Raw genomic sequence first — 21426 nt, forward strand, 5'->3', positions numbered from 1 at the left:
ACAGAAAAGCACTCTCAAAGTTTGTGCTTTGAAGAAAATTTTTCCTCGGACTCTGACAGTCACCTAAATCACAAGTTTTATAGGGAAAACTTGGAAGGATGTTCAACAGGAAGTTTACAGAAAAGGTAATGCAAGACACACCAGAATGATTTTCACATCTGGCCCATATTCATAAATGTACACTCACATCTGCACACTGATAAAATTCCCATGGAGACAGAACTACAGTCTATACATTACAGCATAGTTATTGACAACACTGTCAATGGCCAGCACCGTCACTGCAAGTAGTTCACCGATTCCAACCAGATTATAGACATAGTTTTGCCATAATCCTGGTACGATAATCTGATGCAGATGAAGAATGAATACCATTTCACTGAATCACTGAGTTTGGACTATGGGCAGAGAAGAACAGCTTGGAGGACAAAGGGAAGTACCTGATTCACAGCTTTGTAGTGGAAAGACTGAACTGTTTGTACTATGCAGGTCTGGAACAGGTATGGTTAACAAACGTATCACAAAAGGGAAATGGAGGGACAGTCATTGGCAAGAATTCTCCTCTTTCAAGAGGAAAAACAAATGGGAAAAGTAGACTTGCAGGTGTCAACCAAGTGAGTGCTAGCCTCCTTTTTTGTACAACCATCTACCAGGAATGAGAGCACAACTACTACATGAAAATCAAGGATTCTGGTGGGGGCGGGGCGGGGGGGGGAATGGAAAAAAAAAAAGACAAAGTCTTTCAGTGAATTTTCACAAACTAATAACACAGATCCAAAGTACTGGGTATTAATTTCATCCTCAAAATTTTAAGAGTTTTATTTTTACAACACAAGTAAGAAAATACCTGGAATTAAGAAATTTGGAGTCCATAATCATTAATATTTCTATCAAAAAAAAATCAGATTAATTCAGAGTTCTGATACTAATTCAGTTTTAAAAGATGGATAATTGTCAGCCCTGCATATGGCTAGGAAAATAAGGACAAATAGTTCTCAATACACTCAGGCTCTCCTAATAAGCTCTCTCTCTCCACCTAGTGGCCTCTCACCCATTTCCAGGACTCGAATTAATTTTGTCAGAGTTGTCATCCCTTGCATAAACTTAAATCTTTTTTAAGTTTATCATTAAGACCTGGTCTTTTTTTTTTTTTAATTCAGACAAAAAAAAAAAGACATTATAGAATTTGACACTTTTCCAATATACAAAATGAGTTCTCTAAACCCAAATACGGTGATCCACATTAAGCAATACACAAAGTAATGACATAGCATAGGAAAGAAAATGAGAAAATGTATGTGGATTACGATTTATGTTCCTATTTATCATTTCCTTTGAAGCCTACTTTCCTACTTTTTTGTTGTTTGTTTGGACAGGAGAGATGAGCAACATTTCTTCTCCTTCACATAAAATCTTTCCTAACTCTATCCTAACAGAACTACTTTAGCTGTTGAAGAACCTTTTAAAACATCATTTTATTATGAAGAAAGGACTGTACTTCATAGAATCTTAGGAATATTGGTTGGAAGAGAGCTTTTTAGACATGCTGGATGATTCAAAAAAACTGTTCTTTCATAAACGTATAAGGAATTCTCTGAATGACCAATTGTATTTTGTCATGAGCCTTTTGGTAACGCTATTATCCCATTCATCTATTGAGTATCAATTAGTTTCCAGTCCTGTCAACCACTTATCACTGAAAAGTCTTCAAACATAAGAGGGTGAAGTATGAAATCTGCAATGTTGCTACACAAATGCCTTTAAGCTTGTTTCTTCTACATCTGAACAGTAGATCTAAAAACATTATTCCTTCATAGCATGCCCTGAAAGATTGTTGTTGTCTGTAATTCTGTCATTAAGTTATTCTACTACTAGGAGTTCTGCAGATTCTTTATTCCTTTGTATAAGTCCCTTCACCTTCCATAAGCCATCATGAACAGTGCATTTGTTGGTACATATGGTATTACAGAGGCCCTACCACCTGCTGTCATATATACAAGAGATTGCCCTGCTTGGGATCATTTCTCTATCTTTGAAACACCTTAAAAAGCTCAACTTGGATTTTTTTTCCCCAGCAGAAACTAAAATCTTATTACTCCCATGAAAAACTTCTGTATTTCTGATGCTAATTCATTCTTTCAGTCCTTCCTTTTCTTTTAAAGAGCAAAGCATTTGTCACAAGCTGTAATGTATTTATGTCTTCATTGTATCTCAGGAGTATGCCAACATATGATTGCTCATACCACCATGTTCTAATCAATTCTAGACAGTCCACTCAAGAGTATCATCCTCACCAAGATCACAATGTGTATCTGTGAATATATCCAAGAATATACCATAAACAACACTGTATTAAGCAAGTATTCTTAATACCTAGCATTATACTCACTTTCTCATCTCAAGTGCTATTGCTGCTTATTCCCCAGGTCTACTTGGCTTCATTTAACAGTATCTGTGTAGCCACTGACATACACTGAAAGATTCATCAAGTCCTAGACTGACATACTGCTCAGACATACATGTAGATCATCCCCATGTCCCATTTCTCTTTTGGAACAAATGCAAAAATGAATGCAGAGTGCAGAAGTATTTTCAGGGTGATTACCCAGGCTTAAAAACAAGACCCCTGAAATTTAAAAAAAAAAAAAAAAAAGTCCAAATATCCATCCTTGCTGAGTATGGTTATCTTTGTCTTCCCTTCCTTCCCATCTCTTTTTTTTTTTTTTTTCCTCTAGAACCCTTTCCACAGATGTAGAAAACAGTATTAAAGTACACTTAATCTAAAACTGAAGGAATTTAACTAGTTACCTGGCTACAGGTACCTAACTGGAAAGAGACTGAGAGAAATGCACAAGTTTCATGGAATAAGTCACTGAATAAAAAAGGCCCACGTGTACATTTAATACAGCAGTAGGGATAAAAATATAGAAATGAAAAATAGGATTTGAACATGAAATACATACCTGGTCATTTTTCTTTGAATTAATATTTAAATGACAGAAAAATAAACATGAATAGTCTTACCCTAGTATTTATTGTTTACCATTAAGGGATCGTAGGATTTTTACTCATTTCACAAGTAAAAGCATTTTTTTTCAATGGTTATCCCTGCATAGTTCATGTTGGAATAAGTTTAGGCAATGTTTTTATGGTTTCCTTCATTCTTTCATCACTAATAAGAGACACAAAAAACACTGGTGCCAAAATTGAGAGTTCACAGAGAATACTGTGCAAATACAGAGCTCAAGTGCTTGGCTCTGAGCGGACGCAAGTAATCTGTCAGTGACAGAATCAAAGTGTTAGATCACCATTTTATTGCTTCCAAAAGACATAAAATAGAAACCAACTGATCCCCAGATAGCCCTATATAAAAGACATTTTATTTCTATTAGATAAGTGCAAAATCTTTCTTCCTCTGTCTCCCCCCACAATAAAAAGTACATGAAAATAGCAGTTGTTGACTAGAAATGTGTCTCTGAAGAGTTATGTAAAGAATTAGCTTACCCATCTACAAGTCCATGCTGCAAAATAAGCCTCTGAGCTTCATCTCTAGAGATTTTATGATGAAACCAAGACTGAGATCTGTGTATAGCTGTAGAAATAAATATCTTTAAAAAACACATTGCCTTTATTGAAACAACCAACTATTGCATTTCTCTGTAATGAATTAACTCACACATACCCATGTTAGACATGGCAATAGGACTACCATGTGAGTTGAGTCGTAGACACCCTCTCCTCTGTGTGAGAGAAAAGTAAAGATTATTTCAAAATTTTTTTGTTAAAATAAAAAAAAAAGTACTCTGATAAAATGCTTATACCCGCCATGCTAATCCTTCTTCAACTGCAACTGAAAGGACTTCCATTGGATTTTCTATAATTCTGCTTCTGTGTCCTGAGAAATCCATTGCTACTAAAGAATTTTCTGAAATACTTCTCTGCAACAAAGAAAAATACATTTAGTGGTTGAGTTTTTTGTTTGTTTCGGTTTATTGGTTTTTTTTTTAAGATCTGTGTTTTAAGAATGAGTTTCGGAGAAAACATTACATTTTACAAATGGTGTTTCAAATATCTGCAGCACTCCCCATCACAGCCAAACTCATTACACCCTTGGGAACATTTGTAACTCCTGTATGCTACTATAAAACTCAATTTTACAGTTTGGCAGGACAAATCATGTCTTTGCATTACTGTGATGGACAACAAATACATCGCTTTACCATAAATTCTACTTATATTTGTAACTATAACTATCCTTTTGCATGTCAAAACAAGTTAGGATACTTTTAGTAAGTTGTCCAAGTACCAGAAAAAAAGAAAATGCAAAATGATTATGCATAATCATCTTATAAACAAAGATTTGAAGTATTTTGCTATAAATACAACATAATTTCATGCATCTTCTATACAAAGTTTCACCCAAAGTTTACCAGATTTAACCACTGGAAAAAGCCATTTCTATGGAGATTCAGTTTTATTTTAATACTTCTCTTCAAGCTCTTAACCAACACAGAACAAGCACAGACTTAACAGTTATGGGATCTAATATTAAAAAAACAAGTTTGTCTTTTTTCCTCCTAGTAAAGATTGACTTTGTAAAAATAAAATAAAAAGTATTTCAAGCTTGACAAAACAGTCTTAAAGCTCACCAAAACACTTGCCAGAAACCCAAGTTTATAAAATCAAGTTTAATACTGATTGTAATGTCTCAAATGTTCACTGGCACTGGTAGATCAAATAATTAAAAGAACACTCTAGTGTTCTATAAATTAAAGTAACATCTGGAATATAGGAGTCCCAGATTTCTGTAGAGTTAACAAAGCTTCTCAGTCTAAAACCTGTTTAGCTCCTGTTTGGTTACACGCAGATTCTTCTAGCATCAATATAACTCAAAATGGAATAGTAGTGCATTGTAACTGTTGACACTGTAGTCTAAGGTCTGCCTGAGTAACTGTAACCTGTAAAGAACTTTGCAAAAGAGAAGGGCAAACTAAGAGAAATTGTGTTTCTCTAGGAGAGTGCAGGGAACTCCTTGCAGCTGACTTGGTTGTGAATTATTCAGAAATGAAAGTGATTCCTCTATGAAGTACATACATTAGCTTGTGCACTTAATTCCTGAGTTTAATTCACCAATTATACACAAGTACAAAAAATGTACCATGCTTAATACCAGTTATAGATTCTGCCTGCATTAGAATTTACATGAGCTATAATGCATGCAGCAGTGTAAGAGGAGAGAGAATCAATAATGGCTCCCAGATCCATTATAAAGGCAGCAGCTGGCTATCGTTAGCTTCTTATTACAGACAGTAAAAACATGGTCAGTATATTAAGTGCAATTTTGAAAGCATGCTTATTAGCAATATCATAAAACAGCATATTTGTGAATACCCATAATGACAAATGCATATCTTAGATGCTTTAACATCAAGAACTACCATAAATGCTCCAACACCATAAAATCATAATCACAAGTCCTGGAAACAAGCATTTTTTACCCAGTTTAGCCAACGAGAAGCACAAAGTGATATAAATCCCTCAAAAAAAAAAAAAAGAGTTGAAATCAAGTGATTCAAAGAACTGGGATAAGTAAGATATATTAAAGAAAAGGACAACCTGATCCCCAACTATCTGACTGAGGAGATGGACACAGCATCCAGTATAGGGTGCTGTTCCTTCTAAACCCAGTTCTGCCAAGTTACGGTGTTCCTCTAAAGTCCATTCAGTACTACATCAGATGAAATCCAAAGTAAGTATTAAACCACTTTGGAGGAAAAAAAAAAAAATAAACAGAAGTATCACTGTATACTGAAAAGGATTTGTTAAAGCTTCTGTGTTCGTCCTTTACAGCATGTGTGACCTTAAACACTTTGCTTCTTTTTTAATACATTTATAGTTCTCCTTCACTTTTAAAATCCTTCTTCCATTCTCTTTGCAGTGATAACAAGCCAGTAAACTCCCAAAATACTGAAGATTTGACAAAAGGGGAAAAAGTCTCTTAAACTGGTCTGAACTACTCATTTTGTATTAAGTAAATTAATTAATTAGCTCTCTAGTCTGTCCTGACGTCCCTAAAGATTTCAGCAAGCATTCGCACATATAAAGATCTGCAGGATCAGGTCAGTAGTGTAACTGACACAAGTCACTTAAAAATAGCATGATGGCAGAAACAAAAGTATTTATTCATGGACCTACTGTGGGACATACCATGGGTGTTATATTCAAAGGGCTGCAGCCACTTCTACCTTGATATGGTTGCATGTAATTCTGATACAGCTGCATCCCATACTAAAACCAGAAAATAACATGGTTAGTATTTTAAACTATAAACCTAAGTCAATAAACCTTTCTTACTTGCCTTTTTTTTTTTTTAATCATTAAAAAACAGGGACAAATGCTGGTAGGATAAGGAAACACACAACAATGGCATTGCTGTTGCCTTTCTAAATGTATACTCTGCATTAAATTCTGACTATTTAATACACTGACTGACATGTGCCTGTTTTGTCACAGACACTTTTTTAAAATATTTTAAAAGTTCCCATCTTGTGTATTCTTGTAGTTTTGTTTAACATCACCAACAGTCTCACTAAATTCAGCCAGGTTACACATGCTTAATCTTAAGTTTAAATGTTTGCAGGACTTCATCGAGACATCATCCCATCCCCTAAAATGATTCCAGCAATTTAGTCTGTCCCTGTTGGGATGAATGTTCAGCTTTCATTGTACAAAATTGATACTGCTATTGCATGGGAACCTGGAATTATGTTACTTCTCTAATTCACAAGATCAGAATTTCACATAGTAAACTTAAGCAGTAAGTTAACTCCACACAGAAAAATTACCTTAAGCAACCTAATTGCTGTCATCCAACAGGTCCTACTTTGCTCATCATCTGCACAGAGCTGTTTCAGGTCTCTGGTTCCTCCTGATTTGTTAGGCTAGAAGGCCACAGCACATTTTTTTAGCATTAATGCATATCTTGAAGATAATACCTGTTGAAATAAAAGCCACTAATTCTCCTATTTTATAACAGACAGCTGAACATTGTTTTCAAAAACCTTAAAGAAATTTAAGCTTACCTAAAAACTGTGGCTTGCTTTAATATGTATCAGAATGATAAGCTTGTACCTTAAAGCAGAATCCATAGTTTGTTGGTGCTCCACAAATCTTTTTGCCTGTCAAAGACATGTACATATCACTATTGCTGAATTCACAGAAAAACTGCAGATGCCTTGGCTCCTAAAAAGAAGAGCAATGTAATACAGTTAGACTATTTTTAGCTAGCCTCTCTAGATAAGAAACTCAGAGTGGCATACTAGTTATTCTAACCCAAAATACAATCTTATATCTCCGTTTTAACTGTGACGTTGTCTCAAGAAATCTAGAAAGAGGCAATGCAAAATTCACTTCCTAATGCAGAGGAAAAACACCTCAAACCAGTCAGAGTTCACTCTTCCAGAGAGGAAAAAAAAAAAAAAAGTACAAGTGATATGATTTCTGTGAAAACATCCATTACATTCAAGATGCAATAAGAGCAGTAGTCAGAAATTTTGAGTGCAGTATAGTTTTCAAGCATCAAAATAAAATATACTTTCAGAATTTGAAAAAATAAAATAAAATAAAATAAACTGTAATAATTACTGTCCAGTAGTATTTCTAACCATTACCTCCATCCTCCCCAATGAATTAGGTCAAGGAAGAAAAATAAATATATTTGTTGAAGGATGCAAAAGCATCTCAATGAGTACTCTGGCATCTAATGGAAAATTCAAAAGAATGAAAAGCATGTGTTTAAGCGGCTTACATAAAAGGTGTCATATCTCTAATGTATCCTGTTTAACACAGTCAGGTTTAAGTACCGACAAAAATTTGAACTAGCAGAATGAAAAACAGTGACAGAATTCAAGAACTCTAAAAATCTTCCAATAAAATCTTTTTATACATATGCTCTTGTATAATTTACATATTGAAGCATTGTGCCCATCTTTCAGAGCATCTATTTCAGAATTTTAACTATTTTTAAAAGATACCCTGTTAACCAATTGAAAAAAAATGCGAACCAGACTGAAGTAAAAGTTAACAGGCAAAAAGAAGCTAGTTTTTCCTGATACAATGCTTTCCCAATTTTATATCTCTCTCTATATATATATTTTATCTATTATAAATGGAAATTATTTTCCCTTATCACTGTAAGATAAAATTCAAATTTCAGTTAATATTACAGCAAATGATAAATATGTATACATTTGTTCTAACTTTATAATTCTCTCCTCCTCCTTTATTGTTGTTTGTTTGTTTGTTTTGCCTTACCTTAGATGTACCTTTAGTGGAAAAATAAAGACCAGATCTTCTCAAAAGAAAGAACAGTTTTTTCCATGATTTTTTCCCCTGTTCCTTTGCATGCAAATAACCATGAATCTCAGGATATGTGCTGGAGCTTAGGAACATCTGAAAGAAAATATCAGACATGCATTTTTCTTTTTATCTGAAACCACCTTTCTGTTTCATTAAGATATTCAGACAAGACTAAGGGGAATATACCCCTAAATTCACTATCATATCACAGTAGTTCAGTTATTGCATCGAATCCCATTAGAATACCTCTGATTTAAGGCATACAGAATGTTACATAACTCCAAGGTATGCAAGGCAAGTTACATATTTATACGGAACATATGGTTTGAAATGAGAGCATTAGTTATGCAATGTTGACTTCAGCAACAACACCAGTGTAAGAAGTTCTGATCCCATGCCTCAGACCCTATTTTTATACAACTGCAAATCAATGCTACCAACAGAAGGAAAAGATAAAAAATGACATCTCTTCTCACCTTCCCCTGCCCATTACAAACCAGAAAAAGGAACGGATCTGAATTAAAATTCAATCAAACAAATCACAAAATCTAAATCACAAAATCACACAGGTCTGGAGAATATTGCTATTTTCAGAAGAGGAGGGAAAAAAGGTGTCAGGACCTAAAGTAGTCCTTAAGTGGGTGCTTCAGTTGAATGGAGCAGAGTAGAGGCTGGGCCAGCCACCAAGTATTTGCCGCCTGTGCTCAAGGTCATGGGGTAGAGCGTGTTTATCTGAATAAAGCTGCATTAGAAGCAAGGAAAAAGGGCTTTAAAGTTCTCAGAGGGATCAGATATTTTGCCTCCAGAACCAAAAAATAGTTTGCACCCCTTCCACCCCCAAACCATAGGAAAGGCAGAATGATACAGACAGACAACAAAGTTAACTGATGCACTGAGAGGAGCTAACTAATGCAATTCTCTCTGCTCAAGATACTAAATAACTTCTGTTTTAGCCTTTTCAACCAGACATTATCAGAGTGCAACACAGCTGTTGTCTTGCTAAGACCAAGTACAGTTTTATTAGGACTGCAAAAGCACCTACTAAAATCTGCCAACCACGTTAACTGCATTCTATGTCCATGTAACATATTCATTTCTATTCCTCTTCTTTCAACAGAACTACCCAGAACTATGACTCATATCTAAACATACTAACCTAGAATTCTTCAATTTCCATATATGCAAAAAGAATCCAAGTTACTACTAAGCTCTCCAAGGAACCTTGCCTCAGACTGGCCTGCAGTACCTTAAAAACTATCTAGGCTCATATATGGTAGGGAAGAAGGGGTTTTCTTGCTGATTTCTGCAGCTTTCATCGCTGTGTTTTCCTCCTCTCTGTTGGCACTTCAAGAACATCTGAGCTGAGGACACAAAGCAACAGATTCCTGGGCAAGAGGCAGACTGGCTGGCACTGGACTGCAGCAAAATGATGAAGTGAATGTGATTTTGGAAGTATACCAAGGTCTTAAGCCACTAAATAATGGACTCCAACCAAGATAAACAAGGTTACTTTCACTTTTATTGTTTTCCTACCTTGCAGTCAGATGCATGACAGCACCACATGTAGACCGTCCCAAGCTGATTAAATTCATCTGTTAACAATGCAGTAACAAAGACAGGTTTCATTTGACAGACGAGCACCCAGAAAATCTAGCCCACAACTGAGAATGCATTAAGAGAGCTTCAATGCTATTCACCTGAATAGTAAATTACAGTAAGACCAGGTACACCATGTACCTGTACACCATTTGTACCACGTACAAATGCAGTTCAAGCTTTCTCAGCCACACTGAAGCAGACAGGTCCGGGTAGCTGTTCCTGATAATCTTCCCATTTGCCACATATTAACAGGTTCACTGATGGTGAATATATAGCCTGCACTGAAAAGTACTTTTACAGCAAAACCGAAGTCAAATGGAAATTTAGGATAATCTAAGACAGTTGATGTATGTAAAACCAAAAAAAAGCATCTCTTTATGCTGTATTCTCTCTGCCAAAAATGAAATGAGTGCCTGGCTCCTAGCCTGCACAAGCTCTTCCCTAGGATTCCCTAAGAGCTTCCGATCAGAAGCATAATCATGAAACAGTCACATTTCTTACTCAGCAGGCCAAAGTGGAGGAACAATACAAAGCTCAGCTTCAACAGCCACTATTGTATCCATGCTATCAATTCATCTAAAGTAGCAATAACTCTAGGAAAAAAGCTATCCTAGATCCACCTTTTCCCTTCCAAGACAGCTGAGGATTGTAAGAGAAAATAAAATATTGTGTATTTGTAAAGTCAAAACCATTAAATATCCCAAAAAATAAGCAGTAAAAAGATCTGAGAAGTGAATGTCTTTAATAAATACATAAAACTAAATAGAGTAGAAAAGAAAGTTTTTTGATTTTTTTTTTAAATGGAAGTATGTGCAAGATTGAAGTTTATTATGGGGGAAAAGGATCCCTGTTTATGCTGATCCCTGTTTAGAGAGAAGGCAATCAAAATAGGACAAAAATAAGAAAAGTCCTTCATATAGGTGGAAGAACTGTGGACAGTTACATGATGATATGATGAAGACAGTGATTACTGATCACACAGTATGCAGAAATAAGTTTGCACCCTCATGCAGTGAAATATACAACTTGATATGTAGGGTCTATCAAATGTCACCATCTTTCAGACATTAATATATGACAGCAACATGGGCCAGATTATGATTTGATTTGCTGTAAAATCAACCAACTTAAAACCAACTTGAACAAAAAAAAAAGTTTTTTTGTTGTTGTTGAGGGAGGGGAGTCAACAAGAAAAAAATGGAAGAGAAAGGACATTCCACGGTCTCAGATGAATAGTAAAAAATTCAGAAATACTAGATGTCACTTGAACAAAATAAAGATTGAAAGCTACACAACTTATTTGTCTGCTTTCAGGCACTGAAGGCATTCATAATGCCTTCAACAGTTTCATTGAAAGAATGGCTGTACTGGGGGAAAAGGACAACATTTGCTGAGGTGAATGCTTCTTGAGCAGGTACACACAATTTTGAGATTTAAATTAGGGAATCTTATTTTCCTAAGACTCTGTGAATCAAGTTTGAATTTGATGACTGAATCTTAAATCTACGAAGACACAGAATGGAACAACTAAAAATATGGAGCAAGGAGAAGAAGATGACAATGAAGAAAGGAATAAGAGGAAAGGGCAGAAGGGAAAGATTATATCAGTAATTCCACATTTCCCCAAATTCTGAGCATGTGTCTTCATAATCTTATCTGTTTTTACCTTCATTTTTCCATATACAACATTTATGTTTTATATTTGTTCAGGAAATACTAATGTTACTTTCTCTAATACATTCTACATTAGGTGAAAGGGTTGTTTTTTCATTGCTCTGGAAGATGGCTTGGACAGGTGCTCTCTATAATTTTCTAATGTTCTCACATTATATGTAAAAAGCTGTTAGAACGAAGCAGCCAAATTGGTCAACGCAAGATTTGAATTCTGAACTTCAAGTCTACCTACAGAATTGTGTCAATCGCATCTATTGAACAACCAAGATGGCATGGAATAGGTCTATTCTTACAGTAAAACCAGAAAAAAGCATAACAGCCCAAGTAATGTCTATTGTCTAAACTGAGGATGTGTCATTTTTGCATTTAAAGTGATTGACAACTTGCATAGTGGAAAAAAAGTCTGATCCAAATTAGAGATTAAAAAAACTCCAAAATTGAAGAAACGTTATTTTCAATCAAAAAGAAAATGAAAGAAATTTAAGAAAAAAATTTTAATCCTTTACAGTAATTTTAGAATAAATTCTTTGACTTCAGTGAGGCTAGGAGTTCACCTGCTAACTCAGAAGGAGTCAGTCCTGTCAACACGATGTTTTGCAGTCTATTCATTGGGAATGCCATCTTGAATAAGAATATAAAAGGAGCTAATGCATACATCAATTAACCCAAAATAAAAGTTACTCCAATAAGCAGGCCACATTTTAAACAAGTCGCAAGCCTCATTTAAAATTAAATTCAGCAAGTTTCACATCTCATTAAACTAAGTGAAGGAATTTGTTACCCTCTTGTGAGAGTTACTAATTCTCAAAAAAAAAATATTATATATATATTTAAAAATAATAGGGTATTTTATTGCTATGAGAAAGGCCTCAGATTAAAATCTATATACTACAATTTTTTTAAGGCATCCGATTTGCAAAAATAACCTAAAGCCAGTTTCAAATTATCCATACTGACTACTACTAGACATGTGCATAGAGTGTTGTGTCTCAGAATAGTCACACGCCAATCAGCATAACGAGACACTTCTTTACTTTTTTTTTTTTTTTTTTTAAGTTAAAGATTGTCATGGCAAAGATTGAATCCCTGTCTTTGGTACACATAGATATTTGGCATATTTCAGACCTTGTGATTTTACTTACACATGCGAAATAGAAAGGACAGGCAAACTTTTTGCTTGTTTTTAAGACTATTTAGATGCTCTGATTTAAAGTCATCAGGCAGAAATACTTACTCTTGCACTTTCATTGAAAGTCAAGAAAACCATACTTGAAAAACATTTTACTTGCTTACAGGTCAATCCACAAAAAGCTATAAAAGTATCGAAGTTATTTTTTAATCATTTGTAAGCATTGAGTTGTTAAAATTAATGTCTCTCTTGATACCTGACCAAGCACATCGCAAATAATAACGCAAGCCCATTAACTTGTCTTAATGAAAGTTTCCAAGGAAACAGCAACACACTGTAAACAATCTACTGAACAGCTTCTGCTGAAATGTGCGTGGCAGCTGCAAAATCCAAGAGGGTATTCCGTATTTTGTGTCCACTAAGTTTTATTAGACCAAATACAATCAAACAGACAATACAACATCAAATAGCAACAAAGTAGATTTCATAACAATTTTTTCAAGCTAAGAAAACTGGATTTAACATTATATATTTTGAATTATTCTTAATCTGACCCACAAGCTTTGCCCATGTTCCCCGTATCTCATATTCTATTCCCAGGACAAAAGGAGATTCTATGCGACTGTATATGGCAAACAGTTTCATTTAAAAAAATACTTACTCAAACTATGAGATTGTTTGCAAGCAAAATAAATTAAGTTTTAACAACAAAGGGGACAAGATTTGATGACTAAATTAAATGCTTGCATTAAGCTGCATAACCTGTACTCCATGTAGGTAGCAAAAGTGAACCAATTTTCTATAGATGTGCAGCATGTTTTGAAGCTAGAAAAAATGATTTAGGTTTCTAAAAACGATTTATAGTATCCATTGTGTGTCAACTACACTTAATTTGGAACCTTTTTTTTTTTTTAAACAACATTTGAGGGTAATTGTAAGATCCTTACTAGCATCCCCTCTTATCAATATCAATAAGGATATAACTACTTGATATGGAAGAATGCTTTGAAATTTAGTTCTTTAATGTTTTTCATTTTCTGGTGAATGTTAAGGTAGAATTTATTATATGGATACAGAAAAAAATATTTTTTAATTACCATATTACCTTTGGTTCTACCTTAAAATATCTTGTGTTATTATGTTGCCTTTCCAATCATTCTTTAAACCCAAAACTCACACATAGGGTTGTTGTCTTAAGACCAGTGAAAGTTCTTCTATTAATTAAATTTCCTAGTGACAAGCAAACAAGAGTGATGTGTATGTTTCCACCTTTATTACTCATTTTTCCCCTCTTTGAGAAGTAAGATGATGATCCCTGATACGGTCATTCTGTGAAATTATTCCCACTGTAAATTAAAATCTTGTGTCTACTTAAAAGATGACTAACACTGAGTGACCTACCATTTTTTTTTGGAAGGCTACAGTAGCCTTCACACTAACAAATCATACTAGTCAGTCTAAATTTCCTACTCATTAAGTTCAACAATTTAACTCTTTTTATATCTATTTCTATCACATTACCAGTTCCTCGGTATTCTACTGTTGTGCTGCTGCAAAGTATGGGCTAATTAATTCAGCACTACACTTTTTTAAGGAAACAGTTTCACCTGAAATACAGGTATTAAACATTTTTACTGCCTTTTTGGCCATTTTTGCACTCTTTGGCAAATGGCACATTCAACAGTAGTCACGTAATAACTGACTAGAAGGGATACTCTATATTTCATAAGAAAAAGAAGTTATTAAACATATTTTGTTTTACACAAAAACTACCAACAGATCTGACAGTGACAAAGCACTATGCTCACACAAATACAGACAATTGGGAATTCCACACTTTATTGGCTCATCTTCTTTCAAAGATTACATACCTGTAATATCCCAGAGTGGCTTACAGCTGCATTGGTCTCATTTGGAAAAGATAACATATGATCTGGGAAAAAGCTCTGCAATGACAATAATTTCTATCAAAGTTCTGTAAAAATAATTATTAAACATCTTATCTCTTTAGGATGTAGAAAACGGATGTAATATCCTTCCTAAATTTGTAACATCCTATATATTACTTGCTGAAAAACTTAGAAAAACATCAACAGTATCTGTAAGCAAGAGGATTTCATACAGCAGTGCTAGTCATATTGCAATACCTGGCCCTTAGTGTTATTTTTCTAGTAGTAACGTCTATCACCGTTGACAAGTACGACTTGCCTGGGGCTTCAATATGCTACAAAGTAGGGAGGATATACACCAACATGCTGGAAAATACATTGTTTTCTATTGTCTTCATTACAAAGGAAACTCAGTAAAATATTTCATAACTCCCATTAATAGAGAACACGTACTTTCAGGTTTTTTGTTTGTTTTTCTGAATTGGCTATTCTGAATGATATAAATATGAATCAACACTAAAATGTGACAACATCAATATGGGGTGGTTAAAAAGTCCACATTTAAAGTGTCAATTTTATCATCAAGAAAAGCTCCAGGGGTGATTTATGACACAGACCTGCAGCTGGTGAGTTCAATATAGTCATGACCGTATGAACCAACCAAGAGTTAAGTTTCCTCAAGGTTTGGACAGTTTTGAAGCTAATATTCCCTTACCACCCAATGTCTACTGACCTTCATTTTTAATAAAATTGTTAATAAAATTAATAAAATGTAAATAAATTGGTAGGGTTAATTCATATTAACACATTTCTAATAAAGCATTCTTGCTACACCATTACGACAGTACCCAGAAGAATAACTCAACAGGAATGGTACGGGCTTTGATTAGGCACAGCTGTTGGAGCTATTCACAGCTGCATGCCTGCCATGCTCCACAGCTGGTTCCACTCACTAGATAACCAATACACATACACTTACTTTTTGAAAGCTTCTCAAGCTCAGAATTTTTCACTAGTGCAGTAGTATCTCTAATGACAGGGGAATTTACAGTTTGTCCAGAGAAACACATTTGGAAAAGGAAAATGCCCTCAAATCTCTTACATCTTGTGGTGTCTTAATATTTACATTTTCATCCTTTTCACAGGCAGATAATTTGAGTTCCCTTCCACTTTTCACCTTTCAAGTCCTCATTCATTTCTATTTCTCCCTTTGACATCTGAAACAAGCTGGCCTTGTAACAGACAGTATTAGGAGTTATCCAAATACACCATGCATGTGAGTAACCAGATGGTAATTTTCTCCTGCTGAGCCAGTACTACTTCTATGGTCTTTGCCATCAGGCAAGTTCTGAATCAGCAGTGTTAACCTTTGGCAGCATCCTTGACTTACAAGTTGTCTCTGCTCCCTTTCCAATCCTTACATATGCTAACTTTGACTTCACTTTCACTTACTCCTAATAGGTTATGGCTGCTCATGGCCTTTTGTGTCAGTTGTCATTTAGCTGCAGCTCTGAGAAGCTGCCATTGGTCAGTGCTAGACCATAACATTCAATTTTCACTTTAACAATAAAATCATCTTTGCTACAGATGCTTCTCCTTGTACTGCTTCATTTTATATTTTGTTGTCACTTAATGGAAACTTAACTTCAAATAATTCTCATTTTGTTATAGGTCAACATGTAAATTTCAAGAAAATTAAATCCATGTCTCTCTCTTCTTCCCTCATCCTCACAAAAAAAGTAAGAATACTGATACTTCACAATTACAACAAAGTTACTGGCCACCATATACAAGCGCTGCAATATATTTCTTGGTCCCATAAACTTCCTCCTAGTTATTCCTTTTGACTCGCATTACACTAACAGCTTTACACTCTGCCTGAGTGTAACAAAAAAGACTATTTTGCAGCACCAACAAATGCACCACTTCACAGATATAATGCTATGACTTACCACAGGATTTTTGAAAAATTCATATTTGGCATAATATTTTCTAAAATACAATTTGTTTTCCTCTTGCATTCCCCAGTTTGACTGGACTTCCATCACTAATTCATGGTCTTCTATAGCTCTTCCTGTAAAAACAACAACAAAAGACAGCACATAATCTGCACCTAAGAACAAAAACTGTCAAACACGAAGATGTAGAGGTCAGATAATTAAAATTACGTATGTTATAAAACATTAAGCAAGCAATCTGAGCACAGCCCATTAATCAGGTGCATGTTACACCAAGTTACTGTTCCACCCCAGTTGAAATGGGCTCAACTTTAATGTCTGAGGTAGTTCATGTAGTTTTTCTTTTACTTTGTTTTGGTTGGTTGCTTTTTTAAACAGGGGCAGCTCTGTTACATGACCAAATCCACATGCTCCATGCAACAGAAGCCACAGGCAGTTCCTGCCTTGTGATGCATGGTGCAGCAGGAAGCACACCACCTCAACAACTCATCTCTACTCACCTTGCCTAGGGTGTCTGGAATGTCTTCCTGACACCCCCTTCTCTAATGAAGCATTCATAAATTGTAAGCCGTCCACAACATGGGAAAGCTGCCTTCTCCCCTGGACCCTGCTGTCTTTTGAAGCATTTCTAAAACTGCAGATGAACATAGGGCGTTTCAGCGTTTTAACGCTTTTGCACAAGCCAGAGATACTGAGAACGTTAGCAGCTGTAGCACTAACATATGCAAAAGAAACAGTAAAAGCCATGAAAAACTAAAAACAAAACAAACCAAAAGCCTACAAAGTGAGCCCTAATGTGCAGATTGGTTTTGCAATAGGTAAAGGGGAAGGGAAGACAAGATGAAGAACTCAGTTATGGGGAATACAGCAGTGGAGGTCAGAATCAGTATTCGTACTACTTTATATTGCTTCTGTAGAATAGATTCTTGAAAGAACTTTTCAATTGCCAAGCAATATTAAATGTATTTTTGGGAAAGAATTTAAGAATTTTCCTGTAGATGTGTTGTGCATGTTTAAGAGATGCATACTCTGAGTAATGCAGTAGGACTACTCATAGGGCCGGTTTAAGATCTAAATATATGTCTCCCTGCCAATTATGGAGTTTTAACATCCAATCTTTATCATGTTGTCAAATGGAAAATGCAATTAAAATATAATATAAAAAACATGTAACTCACACAATTTTCTGATCATGTTTCCCAGACTTCACTGCATTATCATAAGGGATTTATGAAAAGAATATAAAGAATATAAGAATCTCCCAAACTAGAGATAATAAAAGCCTCTTTAGAACAACAACATCCTGTTATCAATCTTCTTTTGCCACCTCTTTCACCAGTCACTGCTTCATATTTCCACACTGAGAAGTCTGGTGGATAACAGCCTTACTGTAGCCTGCAAATCTACAAGCTTCTTCAGGAAGTTTCCAGCTAGCAAGTTTAGAAACAATACACTCATACAGCTAAATTTCATCCCAATATGAAAATATCAAGCTCATGACTAGCAGAAGACAAAGTGCTCATATGATCTACAGATCAAGTATTGGAAAGTTAAACTTCTATTGGATTTAACTGAGTTTTAAGCCCAAAAGACAGAATGTAAAGATGCTTCATGAAATTTACATTTTGTAAACAGATCAAATAATGCAAATAAAAAACAGAGTAATTTAGAAAACAGAAAATACCCCCAAAATACTGAAATAAAACCAGGTATTTTAAAGGCTTGGACAGACTGCTCTACTCCAAAATATACATTTGTCAGTTGCAGGAGGAGAGACAATAAAGAACTGAAGCTCTTACTCAAAAACAGCATTTTTTTCTTCCTTTCAGAGAAACCTCTCCTCTGGGATGACATTTAAACCTCTTGCAAGCTTGGCATTGTGACATTTAGGAAAATACCATTTCCTCAAGAGTTACTTCTTGGTACAAAAATAAGGCATTCTGCATCACCCCAATGGATGGGTAAGGATGTTGATACTTCTTTATTTTTAAGGTGTCATATTAGAGAATCTTTCACAATTGATTCAACTTATTTTCTTGAAGGAACTGAAGCACTCGGTTAGTACACCCCAGAACACAGTCCTAGAATCAAATTACTGTGTGTTGCCATGAGAAAGCTGCGCTTTGGTTTAGTTAGATCATTTTTTTCCTCTTCCAGCTAGACTCGAGAGTTCCCTCCTGCCTCTCTACCCTCTCTTTATTACCACTTTCTCTAACATGCTGACCACCTGCTACAGCCCAAAACAAAGTCTTCCTAACTATGGGAAGTACATAAAGCACACGAAAAAAGATTTAATATTGGAGAGCATGACAGGCCACATTTTAAATAGCCTCCTCTCTAGCCACCCAGTGGGAATAAAAAAAAAGGAAAAAAAAAAAAAATGAACAAAACAGAAAGGTTCTTGCCCAGCCCTGCTGCACAGATAGTGCTTTGTGTGATTCCTCAGGCCGCAGCCCCAGGCAGCCTTCCGACGGGCTGCCCAGAGGAACGCAGGCAGCGAACACAGGATGGGACGCTGAAACACAACTAGGTGCCTGTCCCAAGGCCTCACAAAGAGGAACCTCGAAAAATAAGCCTATTGAGCTGAGGCGGCACAGGGCACCTGAGAACAGCGGCGGATTTCTGTGAATTCAGCAGCTCGGGACTAAAGGACACCTGCAGGAGGCGTGCTGCCTCTCCCAGCGCCGCCGCTGCCACAAGCCAGGCCCAGATTCGGGGCAGGCCAGCGGTGCGCGGAGCGCGGGTGCCCCCCGGCGGCACAGCGGGGCCCGGCAGCGGGGCCCGGCAGCGGCCAGGGGCCGGGGGACAGCGGCCAGGGGCCGGGGGACAGCCCCTCACACAGCCGCTCAGGTCCGGGCAGCGCCGGCCCAGACCCGGGAGCGGGACGCGAACAGGCCTAGCGCCCGTCGGGCAGGGCGGTGAAGGCAGGTACAGGTCTGTGGAAAGGCCAGCCAGGCATACGCGGACAGCGGCTGCGGGGTGCCTTTTGTTGCTTCTGTCTTTAACCTTGGCAGGCAGACACACCTCGCACAGCGAGGAGGGCACGCGCCAGTGATGTAATTAATGTCTGTCTTGATTAAAAGCAGAACGCTGTGCTCAGCTCACTGAGATTTGTGCAATCATATCTAATTCAGTAGTATTCAGACAGCTGTTAGATATTAAAGAAAATGTTCGCTAATTGATGAATGAATTATTAATCACCGTCATACTGGAATTTACACAGACACACACGCGCTCACAGTATTTCTCCTCTTGATACCCATTCATTTAGCTTGGAAGCAGAAAAAGACTGTCCAAATTTCCACGGATATAACATATGACAGTAATAGCAAACAGTCCAAAACTAAGTCAGCATTTGAAAAATATTTGTTCATGCTATTCATCCAGTGCTTAAGAATATACTAAATGGAAGTCAAGATCAACCTTTCACTATCAAACCTTTCAAACAAAAAACAATCAAACAGTATCATAAAAAATAAATTATTCAGTACTACAAAAAAGTAACAAAGATATCTCAAGTTGCTCCTTTCTTTGGCTAGTAACGTTGAATTCCCATCCTCATGATCTAGGAAATAATTTTTGAAAATGAGCAATTCATTTTTTTCTAAAATTATGCCCAAAGCAGCCGGACCACTCAGAAGATTGCACGGTGAACGCAGGTCTTCCGACCGGCACACCAGCCATTTCGAGAATTTCATAATCATAGGAAAAGCAACTTCACTGATGATTTGATACGGAAATCTTCCACTAAAACCTTCAGACAGAAGCAAACACGCTATTTGACAAATAAACCAGGAGAAACAACACCACTATGATTCTGGCATAGTTTGTCAAAAGTGAATTCTTCAGTACTTATTACGCTACTTAAACACCAGCCACATTATAAATTACAGAAAACACTTCTACTGTTTATACAGTAGTCTTGTCTAAAGCCATTTTTATACCTCCTCTTCTGTAGCAGTCAGTCATTTACAGTCTCGACCCAGATTTAACTCTGACCTTACTCTGAGCTAGAAGCATCTTACAACTGATACATTCAGTGCAAAAGGTTATAAATACCTTTGAAATGTTACAAAGCAAGAAAAAAAATTGCGAAACATTTGTGGTTGTCTTCATAGGATAAAGGAGCAGAAAAGGGCAAAAAAACAGTTCCAGCTTTTGTAGTTCATCTTTAAAATATGGCTGTTAAACATAATACAGGTTGAGATTCACAGTCAAGTTTATTTTACATAAATGTACAAGTTCAGATCCCCTGATACATACTCAGAGAGGGATTTTTTTTTTAATAGCTTTTAAACATATTTTTAACATTTATTTATGCATTTTTATTTTGAACAGTAAATACTGCAGTTACCAGGTAGCAGTACAATCTCTTCTGAAAATTAGGGCATCCAAGGAATTTTCTATATATTTTACAATGCAGGAAACCCGCCCTAAACTTCTGTCTCAAACAACATTACCTTGCACTAGCTGAAACTTCCCTTAAGGTTGCAGAAGAACTACTAGCTTTGGTAACTCCATCACAGTGGCAAAGTTTAAGAATAATATGGAAATTTTGAGTGATATGAAATTCAAAACATGTATTTTTATGTCATTAGTCTTGTTAGATTTTTTTGATGTAATTCCCAATCAAAAATAAACAAAATACTGAAAAGTAGTGCTGTAAAAGCAGGCATGATTGTCTGATTAGAGTACCGATTTAATACTACACCCTCACCCAGGCCTCTGAACTCATCTTTTGTTGAGTGCAGGCTTTCCTGTGTTCCTTTGCAAACATCCCCTTTCTCCACGTATTTAACTTTTCTTAATGTGCTGCAAA

At 36.1% G+C, this 21426-nt stretch overlaps 1 protein-coding gene across 6 annotated transcripts in view; it reads right to left on the reverse strand.

The window, feature by feature from the left end:
- GRB14 (growth factor receptor bound protein 14) overlaps positions 1 to 21426 on the reverse strand; it is a 66182-nt gene that overhangs the window by 5027 nt on the left and 39729 nt on the right. For all 6 annotated transcript variants that reach the window (XM_083840849.1, XM_083840852.1, XM_083840854.1 and 3 more), the window contains 9 exons: positions 16602 to 16723; positions 14632 to 14706; positions 8314 to 8451; positions 7132 to 7242; positions 6846 to 6941; positions 6208 to 6288; positions 3822 to 3938; positions 3683 to 3740; positions 3505 to 3592 (listed from right to left, as the gene is read on the reverse strand). In XM_083840849.1, the coding sequence (XP_083696975.1) occupies positions 3505 to 3592; positions 3683 to 3740; positions 3822 to 3938; positions 6208 to 6288; positions 6846 to 6941; positions 7132 to 7242; positions 8314 to 8451; positions 14632 to 14706; positions 16602 to 16723 (886 nt within the window). The remainder of the gene's footprint in view (positions 1 to 3504; positions 3593 to 3682; positions 3741 to 3821; positions 3939 to 6207; positions 6289 to 6845; positions 6942 to 7131; positions 7243 to 8313; positions 8452 to 14631; positions 14707 to 16601; positions 16724 to 21426) is intronic.

The sequence above is a fragment of the Anser anser genome (assembly GCF_964211835.1).
Source record: "Anser anser genome assembly, chromosome: 6".
Taxonomy (NCBI): Eukaryota; Metazoa; Chordata; class Aves; order Anseriformes; family Anatidae; genus Anser; species Anser anser.